The 11750-nt window shown below is 40.6% G+C and overlaps 1 protein-coding gene across 1 annotated transcript in view; it reads left to right on the top strand.

Moving 5' to 3' along the window:
• The first annotated feature begins 4949 nt into the window (after positions 1–4949).
• Positions 4950–11750, top strand: part of LOC105919674 (F-box/WD repeat-containing protein 7) — a 32537-nt gene continuing 25736 nt past the window's right edge. Inside the window, exon 1 of the mRNA XM_036146736.1 lies at positions 4950–5263. Coding sequence (XP_036002629.1) covers positions 5225–5263 — 39 coding nt within the window. The 5' untranslated portion in view covers positions 4950–5224. The remainder of the gene's footprint in view (positions 5264–11750) is intronic.

Raw genomic sequence — 11750 nt, 5'->3', positions numbered from 1 at the left:
GGTGGAAAGAAATCTCATTTTAATTTTGAAAAAGTTATGTTGTAAAATATTGTTTTTAAAATCATGTATTTGTTTTTGTATTTGTTTTTTTTTTCTGTCACACAGAATCTAACGTAAGGAACGATTGTTCCCTTGAATATAACACATGCAATAGATGTACATTTAGGTATTTAGTGTGCAAATTGGCAAAATTAGGCGTAAGATGTAATAATTAAAACAATTAGTTGGCAGCAAACTGCTTACAATAAGAGCCTTTGTTTGTGTAGAAAATGCAACAACAGGCATTAATGGTGCACATACACTTTAGAAAAACATGTAACATGTGATAAAGCTGGTAAACATTGCAATAACTATATGACTCACCTAAAATAAACAAATATTTGAATAATCAGTGTTACTGGTTTTGACTGAAATCATAGACCCTGGACAGTGAGCAGCCTATCCAGCTCTGCTGGGAATTTTTTTTTTCCTCAAACACATAGTTTTTTTAAAAAAGTTAGGATTAGGCATCTCATGCCTAGTTTTAACTATGAAGGAGCAACTGTGATGCAATAGATTGGTTGTTAGGCCCTGTAGCCACTAGAGGGCAATTTCCAGTAAACTTCCAAATTCAAATAGTGAATTTCAGACGATAGCAAACATGGCCATGGTGAAGGAAATCATGATAATGTACATTCTCAGAAAGAGAAATAAAAAGAAATATGCACCCAAATGGAAGAAGGTGATCTGTGATCTCACTGAATACATTGCGCCTTATGGAAGGAGAACCGCTGCCATTTCTTTCATTGTCTTCTTCTTTGTTCTTTTTGCTGATCGTATGTTAGCTACATGGCACCTCGTTGCCCCCACCATTACCGGTGCTCTGTTTATTGTGACTGGGGACACATCTGTAAGCAAAAGAGGATTCATCCATTTGAGTATTTAATATTAAGCATAAAGGATCTTTAATGCCTGTTGATGCATATTTGGCACAAACCACAGATCATGTTTTTCTGCCATCTTGTGGTTGGAGTTATGCCAAGTTATACCTTTTTCCACAAATTTGCTTATTAAATAATTATACTCTGGACCAGACTTTAGAAGGGGGCAGTGACATAGGGGCCCTGAGTTTTTGGGGGCCCCTAACGAATGCGTGTTTTTGTCAGATAATGTCCTTTATGTAAAACTCCAGTCTATAGGTGTTTTAGTAGTGTTGTATTTTTATGAATATAAACACTGCTCAAGTATTTGAATATTATGAAATAATGGTTCATCTTTTAGGGAATGACATGGAGCTCTTTGCTACATGATGACTTAAAATTACATGCATCAATTCAGAACAAAATCTGGCTCTAAACAAGGGGCCTGCATGCTTTTAAATCCAGCCCTGCCTACACTTATACCTGTTGTTTGTGCTACATTCAAGTTAACAATCCCTACTTCATTTAGACATCTGTTTGACAGCAGAAACACAAATATTTTAATATGATTTTGGAAAAAAATTCAGGTACGCGGGTTCAAGACCCAGAGTTTCTGTCAGACATCAAATCAGACCCGTTGTGATGGTAATCCACCACACTTGAGACTCATTCAAGGAGTGTAAACTGGCAAGCTATTGTCCCAGGAGCCAGTAGTTGCCTCTTTTTGGAGTGCATCCACCGTAAACCTGCAGTTACAGTGCTGCTTGTTCACTTTTCAGTGAACAAGCAGACACTTGTGAAGACTAACGAGGTAAACTAAGCTTTTAATCTTTGGTGAAGTTGTGATGACTGGCGTTGCATTCAAGAGGACTTCAGTGTTTCCTTAGTCTACACAAACTCCCGGAGATGGCAGCTTCCTTTTGTGATGTTCTCCCTGTTTGGATTCGGATGGCAGACGTTGAAACATAAAGACGCCGTGTATCCTGTACCTTATTCAAACACGCACAGTGTGAAGCAGGATTATCGGCCGCATTCATACAGCCTTTCACGCTGACTGCTTGGATTACACGTGACTGTACAGGTGTTTCTGTACAGATGTCGGGTTTATTTTGCAGCTTCCCTTTTTTTGTTGCCGTAGCGGCGATAAGACGGGGAGGCCTCAGCCTGAACCGACGCCGTGGCCCCCCGCCGCTCCAGCGAGCTCAGACCTGCGGGCTCAGAACAGAAAGATAGGGGGGAGAAGGCAGGAAGACGGGCTGAACAGGTGAGGCTGAAAGGCCTGTTGGATGTTTAGTCTCCGCAGGCTGACCTGAGGGTCTGACCTCCTAAATGACACCCCTATTCACCTCCCCCGCCTCCTCCCGCTTCCCCCATGTGCCTGTGGGAGTTTGGGTGTGTGAACCTGCAGGTTAGTCCTCTGTGGGAACGCTGCGACATCCAGCCCTCCCCTGCTGGGTGTCACTCAGGCTGCTTGTGCGGGTTAATTTATGGATCTGCAGTCAAACCTGCTGGTTTGGCCTTTCGTCTTGTCGTAGTGGGGGATGCTTTACGGCGCAGGTTTTGGGTTGGCTTAGTGTGCCTTCAAAGTTTCACAAAGTGTAAAAAGAAAATGACGCAAACTTCATTTAATAAATGTTTACGGCATAGCGTGCTATTTATTTTCTCTACTAGGAAGTATCTAGTACTACAACAACCAAACAAATAAAAAGCTTGAATTCTCTCATATTGTAGTGTTTTTTTTTTTTTAACCATCTAACTTTGAGATGTTCTTGGCAGGATCCAAAACGTCCCAGCAGGCGAATGTCCAAACCATGACACTGCCGCCGCCGGCCTGGCCTTCTCCTTACAGTCCGTCCTGGTGCTATGTGTTCCCCAGGTGAGAACACGCGCTCATCCATCTACCCGACGTACGAGAAAAAAATCATTTAGCGGTCCAGGCCACCTTCTACCATTGCGCCGTGGTCCGGTTCTGATGGTTGGTTCTTCACTTGGTTGTCCGGGTTCTGAATGGGCATCCTGACCGCTCTGGATAACAGCGTTCACTTCAAACCGCTCAATGGGATTCGGCATCGTTGCTTAATTTTCTAACATGTCGCGCCGGTCCGAACGACAAAAACCCGTCTTTCTCCAAGATTTTGATTTTGTTTTCAATCGTTGAGAAAAATTCTGCCAGTTTTTGTCATAGTTGTCAGTTTCAAGAGCTTTTTTTAAGGTTTCTTCTAGTTTTTTTGATGATGGAAATTTTACTTTTCATCATATTTCTATCAACTAAATTAACAAGTGGGGGGGCATATCATTTTTTTAGGGGTGCAAACTTTTTCAAAATACATTGCATGCTTCAGGCTGAACAGTGACCACTCCTACAGCGCTGAGGAAAATTATCTCAGGAAAATCCCAACATCTTGAAAAACAAGTAAAAAAAAGAGCTTTGATTTAGTCATTGTTGCCAGATTGGGCAGGTTTCCACAGAACTGGGCTTCTTTTGAACACATTGAGCTAAAACAAAAGAGATTATGGGCGGGTTGTAAAAATTTGGGAAGCTTTTCAGAACATTTGGCGGGCTTTTGGAAAGAATTAATGACAAAATACATCAACAGTTGTCATTGTGAGGCAGAAAACTAAAAACACACCATCTCCTTGAACTTATTTTACCAATTGATTTATTTTTTTGAAATAAGTAGAATCTGTCAAACCTGACATCATCAATGAATAACAGTCTCTGGTTAATCAAGTGTCACAATGAAATTGTGTTGGTCAACGTTAGAAAACGCTCCAAATGTGGTTGAGTTCTACTGATCAGCTTAAAGATGTTTAATGGCTGTGTGTGAAAGAGAAATGTTACATTGATCTATACGCTATAATAGAAATTAGTTTTATGTTAATTTAGATTTACAACTTACATTGGGAGGCTATTGATAAAAATATTCAGTTAATATAACGTGATTGTTAAGGTGATTTTGTGTTATTTGGTTGCCTGACTGCACTTTCCGTTTGGAGCCTGTATGCGCATAATTTTTCTTTTCTTTGCTTTGCTTCATTGCAGTTGTGCCCTAATGACATGTTCTTAATTATTGTGTTTTTAATAGTTCCACACTTTTAACATGAGTCCAAGACAGGTTGAGACTAGGCTTTTTCTTTTTTTAGTTTTTTTAGCAGGGAATGGCAGCTATGGCCCATTTCCTGGACACGTCTCTGGGTGGTGACTATTGACGCTCTGACTCCAGCTGCAAACTCTTGACACCTTTCCCATGTTTTCCTTCCACTCAACTTTCCATTGTAATCTCACAGCTCTCTGAACAGACCAGGTTCTTCAGCAACGATGCCTTGTGATCGTACCCGTCCCACCAGAAGTCTGCTTCATCATTCTATTTTCCTTTTTTTATTCTGATCTTTCTGATTTTAAATCCCTTCTTAAGAACCGTATCTCTCTTAAATGACTTTTAACACAATCTGAGATGTGGACTTTGTTTTATTGCATTTTACTTTCCCTAATTTTATTGTTTTTATGATCATTTGTATTTTATGATTGTGTATAATACTTTGGTCCTGTGTGTGTTTAAAGCGCTTTGTAAATAAATTGGAATGGTATGTTGATGTAACTTTTCTGCTAAACAATATTTTTTTTCACTTTTTTGAGAAACTGGATGTTGGGTTGTCATCGAACGTAACAGAAATAAATGCTTTATATATATATATATATTATCATTCTTTGTAATAAATCGATTAATTGTGCAACTTTTCTTCCATAAATTAAGTAATATTCTATGGAGACGTACTTTTTATTTAAGAAAAACGATAAAAACTTAAAATAGTCAGTACATTTCTTTTAATCTATATAATAATGGCTGAAATGTGATTTCATTTTATTACAGTAAAGTAGAAATTGTGACGAAATCCTGACGTCATCCGGAGATAAACGTGTGACTTTAGTCTGTTTTTTTAATGATTTATTGATCATTGCACAATAATCGCCCTGCATCTCTACTTCACTCACACACAGACACACACACACACGCACGCGCCGTGCACGCGGCTCCACCCCTCTGTAGCACGCGGCAGAGAGAGGCATGTCCCTGCGTGTTCCTGCCGGAGGTCGATCCACGCAGAGCCAGAACAGAGGGAGACAGAGCAGGTCTGTCCGTGGATCCTGAAGCAGCAAGCAGCAGCGGCGACAGAGCTCTGCGTGGACCCTCATCGACCCACCGATCACCCCCTGATGGATCAGTGACGTGTCCGTGGCCGTGGGACTGCGTGTTTCTGCGTAGGGGACGTGTTGTCGGCGTGTTTCTGCGTGTTTCCAGGTTGATCGGCCCGGCTCTGCGGCCATGGGTTTCTACGGCACCCTGAAGCTCATCTTCTACAAGGTGGGTCATTGATCTGCGGCTCGCGTGGGAGGAGGGGGGGGGGGGCATTCAAGGGTCTTCGTGCAGAACCCGAAGGTTGTCGGGCTCGTGCACCGGCGGGATGACGAGGCGTTTCAGCCTCCTGACAGCGGGGCGCGTGCATGTGACGACGCGCGTGTGTGAGTGGACCACTGCGGAACCGAGAGAGAGAGAGAGAGAGAGAGAGAGAGAGAGAGAGAGAGAGAGGTACTCCCTCCATCCACCCTGCGCTCTGAGTCATGGTTCTGGACTCTGCGGGGAACCGGAACCTGCGGGTCAGAACCATCAGAAGTTCGGATTAAAACAATCAATTAAGATTAATGACACCGTCACAGCTGCAGATTACAGGATTAAAATCTCATTCCTCCTCTGTCAGGATTTGGTCAAAGCGCTGCGCATTACAGGCTCATTTATATTATTATTATTATTATTATTATTATTATTATTGTTATTTGGCTGCAGATAACAAGAATTAAGCATTTCAAATACAACTTTGTGCTTCCCTGTGTTGTGAAAGTGCAAATAAATCACCACAAGTACTCCATTAGTCCGCCCAACTTTGCTTTAATTGGGCTAAAGGATGTTTAAAAAAATTGACTTTATCACTTTAAATGTTTCTTAACACCTTTAAAAACATTAAAAAAAAACAGATATGTAAAACTCATTGATTTGGTCAAATATTGTTCAACTATAGCAAAATCCTTAACATATGCCTGTGGTTTATAATGAGAGTAAAAGCTTAATAAGTGGCATTCCGTCCCCTATATTAACTAAAATAATATTTTACTTAATATTCTGTTTCAGAATAAAACTCCAGTTGTTTTATTTTTTAACCTTTCTTATAATGATCACGACCTGGATGACTGAGAATCTTCACCAACATATTAATATTCTGTAAAATGCAACTGTGATCAATATTTCATGTTAGTTTTTTTCTGCTTTTTATCACTTATTTAACATTGTTCTAATTTTATTTCCTCGTTTGCACTCTTAAGGACTCCAACCAGTGCATGTTCCTTTTAAAATGTGACTAATTGTTCTATGTTTTTTTTTTTTTTTTGTTCTAAACTATATCAACTGAATCTTTAAAATACAATTAGCTCTGCTTTTTGGTTTTGCGAATAATATCAAAAAGGAGAAGAGCTGGGAGCCATGTGGTCTCTAATCTGGTCAAAATTGGTTTTACAGAAAATGTCATTAAGTTTGAATAATATGTGTTTGTATTTTTATAATTAGATCTTAAAATCTTAAAGTTAAGCGCTAATAATGCTACATTTCTAGATTAATTTCCCGCTCCAAACACTGCTAAAAAGGGAGAACTGCTCTGAATAGTTCTTTTAAACTAATTATTTTGGTTCAATTATTTTCAGGCAATTCTGTAATAAAGTAAAGAAAAAGAATCACTTTAAAAACACAGTAAATGTCTTTTAAAAGTTGAAACCTCCAGGTTAAATGTTAAAAACACAAATGTTCTGCCTCCCTCTGAAAACAAAAATAAAGGAGCTGCTGTGTTTGGTACCAACATGTTGACCCTGTGGATTTATTCAAACAAGGCATTCTGGGAAAATCTACTTGTATATCCTGTTAAATTACAATAATTTACACTTTTTAGCTTAAAACCTAAAGATTAAAACCTTTAAAAAGCGACTAGCTTTGCTTTCTTATCTTGTAAAGGTGTAAAAAAACATAAACTTGATTTGAATAAATTTCCTTTGTGTTTATAATATATCTTTACCCTTTGAAATGTTAAGATTAAATCTTGAAACCCCCAATATCCCAGAGAAAAAGCTAAGAAAGGAAGGAAATATCAGTTGTACATTTGAAAGATTTGTTGGGAAAATGTGTAAAAATAATATATAATATATATATATATTTTATAGCCTGAAGAATTAAATAAAAATGCAAATCTTCTGGTTTGAGAAAGCTCAAACAAGGGAGCAGTGCTGCCTAATAACAAACAAAAGAACATAAACATTAATTAGATCCTTCAGCAGCTTCAAAGATTCAGGATTAAAACCTCTGAAATCTTCCCTGCAGCCATTTCCAAGGGCAGCTGCAGCAGTTTTCATTGTTTTGGTCAGAAATCTGAGAAAAATTCAACCCTGGTCCAGTTAGACTTTAATATTTTACGTGAATTTATCGTTTCAGCTGAAGAAAAAGACATTAAATCCTCTAAAACAGGATCTTTGGTGCTTCTCTGCTCTGTTAAAATGTAAATGAAGGAGGATGACTGCTCAGCACCGCCATGGTGGCGCCCCCATTCTCCTCAAATATGGCTTCACGGCTAGAGATTTTCATAAAAAGCAATATAAAGCTGATATCCTACACTAAGAGCAGTTCTAGATCTGTAAAGTGCAGCTTTTCAACCCTGGGGGATGAATATCACAACATACAGCTGCTGTAATGGGTTTGGGTAAACTTATCATCAAACCTTTAAACTCTAGGAATAAAAGCGGTTAAAATAATAAAAAAGGTGCTTTATTACTACGGCTCTGACTCAGTGCCTGGTCACACACACACGCCTCCGAGAAGAAAGACTGAAATTTCAGCTCCGCAGAGTGGGGGAAACGCTGCAAATTACAGCAGCTATAATCTGCTTTGTTTGGGTCAAACCTCAACTGGAATCCGGCTCCTCTTGATTATCTGTTGCTTGTTTGTCTCTGCTGATGCAAACCGGCAGATTAAAAGCTTGGAAGCAGGGGGGGGGGGCTTTCTGGAAAAGTGCAAATAAAAGAGGAGATCAGCTCACTTCAGTCTTATAGACGCCTGTTTCCAGGACGAACCTGGTCTCGTTTCATCTAATTCAAAATGATTAAATATGGATTCCAACCTGGTAGATGAAGACCCTGAATTATGCTTTTATTCTGTATTTTATCAAATCGAGCCTCAGCAAAATGTCCCCCACCCCATGCGTCGTTGTTTCCAATGTTTTAAAAGCTGCGGAAAATGAGATTAAAGCCTTCAAAATATGAGTTTTGCTCTCAGGAGAAGGGATTTCATAGAGCACAGCTGCTGTAATCTGCAGGGCTTAGATCCCATATGAAGAGTAAAGCAGCAAAACTCTCCGTTTTATCCACTGATCGTTGATCCTGACGGCAAGAAACCCCGAGACGCAACCTGAAAGTGACATGCCTCCGTCCGTACGCTGTGAAAACACGGCTGACACCTCGTCTTCATTTGGCCCGTTGCTCAGAAAAGTCAATAAAAATCAGTTACTGTCGTATTCGGTTTCAGCTTGAAATGCTTTCTTAGCATTAAAACCTCAGCATACCAGATTAATCCTCTGGCAAATGAACCATTCCTGCAGGAAGAAGAGATATCACAAACCAGATCTGCGTCTCAAGGAATTATTCAGTAATATCTGAGCTGAGCTTTTAGGATCCAATATTTAGAGGATGAAGAGGGTCACGCTGCTGCAGGCGCCTCCCATGTTATGGTCAGACTCGGCCTTAAAATCAACAAAAACACCAAAAAATAACACCTAAAATCATGCAAACATGCCCCAAGTTATAGTTTTCAATCATTATGGCTTCAAACCAGAATTAGATCGCTTTAGAAACTAAAACATAAGGCTTAGTCTTCTATAAAATATATGAAAAATACAAGTAATTTCTTTTGTAAACATCTAATCTGTCTTTTTTTTAAAGCTATAACATCATTATGAGATCATTCTTAATGAATAAACCTCTCCAGTTGTGTTTAGAGATGCACAGCTCAGTCTTCAGAGATCAGGTTATTTTGTCTTAAGTGGCTCTGGTCGTTAATTGGCAGGTCAGATACTGAAAAATACATCCACCCCCTTTTTAAAGGGTAACTCGCCACTAAATTGACTTTGTTGCTGCTAAACTGCTTACATGGTTGTCTTACTACGTCTCCCGGTCATTATTTTGACAGTTTACTGCCCATTGTTATTGTTAAAATCCTGCTTTTGTGTCCATAACTGCCTGTGTGGCGCCCCCTCGCGTTAAACGAGTGTACTGCATTTGAAGGTCAGTTTTGGTTTTGCCTTAGAAGATATTGTGACGTCACCCAGAAAAACTGACGTCTGTGGCTTTGCCGCTGTGGGGTATAAAAGCGGCTCCGCCACGTGTTTCTGTGGCGAGTTGGAGGCCAAATGGTGAACTTTGTGATCCTTCTGTCGATATTTCGGGTTAGCGATTTATTAGCTTAGCATTCAGTTAGCTTGTTTAGCATTTTTTTTACCTTGTTCTAGTAGCCAAAACCACGCTCACACCAGACACCGCCTCCTTAGGGCTCATGTTTCTAACATTGGATGGTGAACTTTGCGATCCTTCTGTCGATATTCTGGGTTAGCGATTTATTAGCTTAGCATTCAGTTAGCTTGTTTAGCATTTTTATACATTGTTCTAGTAGCCAAAACCACGCTCACTCCAGACACCGCCTCCTTTGGGCACATGTTTCAAACATTAGATGTTGAACTTTGCGATCCTTCTGTCGATTTTTGGGGTTAGCGATTTATTAGCTTAGCATTCAGTTAGCTTGTTTAGCGGGGTTTTTTTTACCTTGTTCTAGTAGCCAAAACCACGGCCACACCAGACACCGCTTCCTTAGGGCACATGTTTCAAACATTAGATGTTGAACTTTGCAATCCTTCTGTCGATATTTTGGGTTAGCGATTTATTAGCTTAGCATTCAGTTAGCTTGTTTAACGTTTGTTTACCTTGTTCTAGTGGCCAAAACCACGCCCACATTGGAAACCGCCTCCATAGGGCACATGTTTGAAACATTAGATGTTGAACTTTGCGATCCTTCTGTCGATATTTCGGGTTAGTAATTTATTAGCTTAGCATTCAGTTAGCTTGTTTAGCATATTTTTTCTACCTTGTCCTAGTAGCCAAAACCAAGCCGGGCACCGCCTCGTTTGAGCACCTGTTTCTAATATTGGATGTGGGTGGAGTCAGTCACTGGTACGGGAAGTTACCGTTTAATAAATGATCTTCAAACTATAAACAGATGATTCTTCCATTTTTGTCCTGTCAGCAAACCTGGCTGCACATTGTTTTCTCAGAGGCTCAGGTTCGGCTCACTAGGCCTGAAGGAAGTTTAGAAATTGGGCCAGGAAAAGCCTGCATCTCTAAATATAACAGATGAAGGGCTCTAATCTACAACGATGACTAAGATTCTGACTTTTTAAAAGTTTTGGTATCATTATATCTTCATACTGCAGCAGGAAGATTAGGATCTGGTGCCTGTATGAGAAGCCAGGCTCCTGAATGGTTCATCCGGTGCCGGTGGACTCGGTTCGTAGCGAGGTCACCGCACGACCACTGCCTGATAATATTGGACTCTGGCTGCAGAGAGGATTCAGCTGCAGCAGCATCAGAGTCAGAACATCAGGACCGAGTTGTTCTGGTTTTAACAGGAAACGCATTCTTTTGGTTTTTACCACATCAGTTTTTTAGCAGAATTGCCACAGATGTGACATCTGTTGCTGGAAGTCAGAGCGTCAGGGAATAAAAACCAGATTCTGAATGAGACCGTCTGCCTTCACTGAAGCTCACCCTGAGACCTTCAGGTTGGCGTGCGCGTTTTCGCCGCCTGTTAGCGCGCCGCGCTCTATTTTAAAGCAGCGCTGCACCGGCGACATTCCTCCGATTTTCTGCATTCCTGCATTCATTCACTCGCTGAGAGAGACGCCCGGAGGAGGGAGACTGAGTCAGACCTCCGGGCCGCTGTGTTCGTGTGTTCCCCTCGCAGCGTGGGTGTTTCCAGCAGAAAACGTTTATCTGCATCTCCTCGTTACGCCTGGACTCTGCAGCAGCTGCTCTGGTCCTTTCTTCCCTGGTGCCAGGGACGACCCAGAAACCCACAAATGTTTACAGGATCTTGTCCTGCTTCTGTCACCACAGCTACGCCCCCTAAAAGGGATATTCTGCTAAACTTTACCCAGGAGTTGGTGTAAGGTGCTCCTACAATGGGCCTGTAAAGAGCACAAATGTCATTCCTGCTCTTTTTTTAGGAAGCATATTTTGTTTGATCTGTCTATTTGACAAAATATAAGATATAAAATCACCCAAAAAGCCCTTTTCAGATTACGATTTTATTAATTAAATGACAAAAGCTATCTAAACCAACCCGGCCCAATGTGAAAAGGTAATAGCCACCCTCGGCAGCTGCAGCTCACATCAAGCATGTGTAATATCTGGCAATCGGCTTTTTAAATCCCTTTCCTATGCAGACATTTTTTAATTGAGTCTTATTGGATGTTTTTTGAGCATCACTGCTTGTTTTAGCTAATGCCACAGAAGTCCCATTAAATTTGATCCTGTACTTTGACTAGGACGCTCCAAAACAACCGGTCACGGTTTGTTTCTGACCCATTTAAAGGCAGACCTGGTGATGAGCTTTGGATTATTTGCCACGCTAAAAAACTCGTCTGAAAGTTACACAGTTGATGGCTGGATGTTCTTCTTCTGGGGTTTTCTGGCAGAGAGCAGAATTCCTCGTT

Source organism: Fundulus heteroclitus, chromosome 14 (genome assembly GCF_011125445.2).
Source record: "Fundulus heteroclitus isolate FHET01 chromosome 14, MU-UCD_Fhet_4.1, whole genome shotgun sequence".
NCBI lineage: Eukaryota > Metazoa > Chordata > Actinopteri > Cyprinodontiformes > Fundulidae > Fundulus > Fundulus heteroclitus.
The sequence above is the reverse complement of the archived record's forward strand: the minus strand, read 5'-3'. Positions and strand labels throughout refer to the sequence as shown.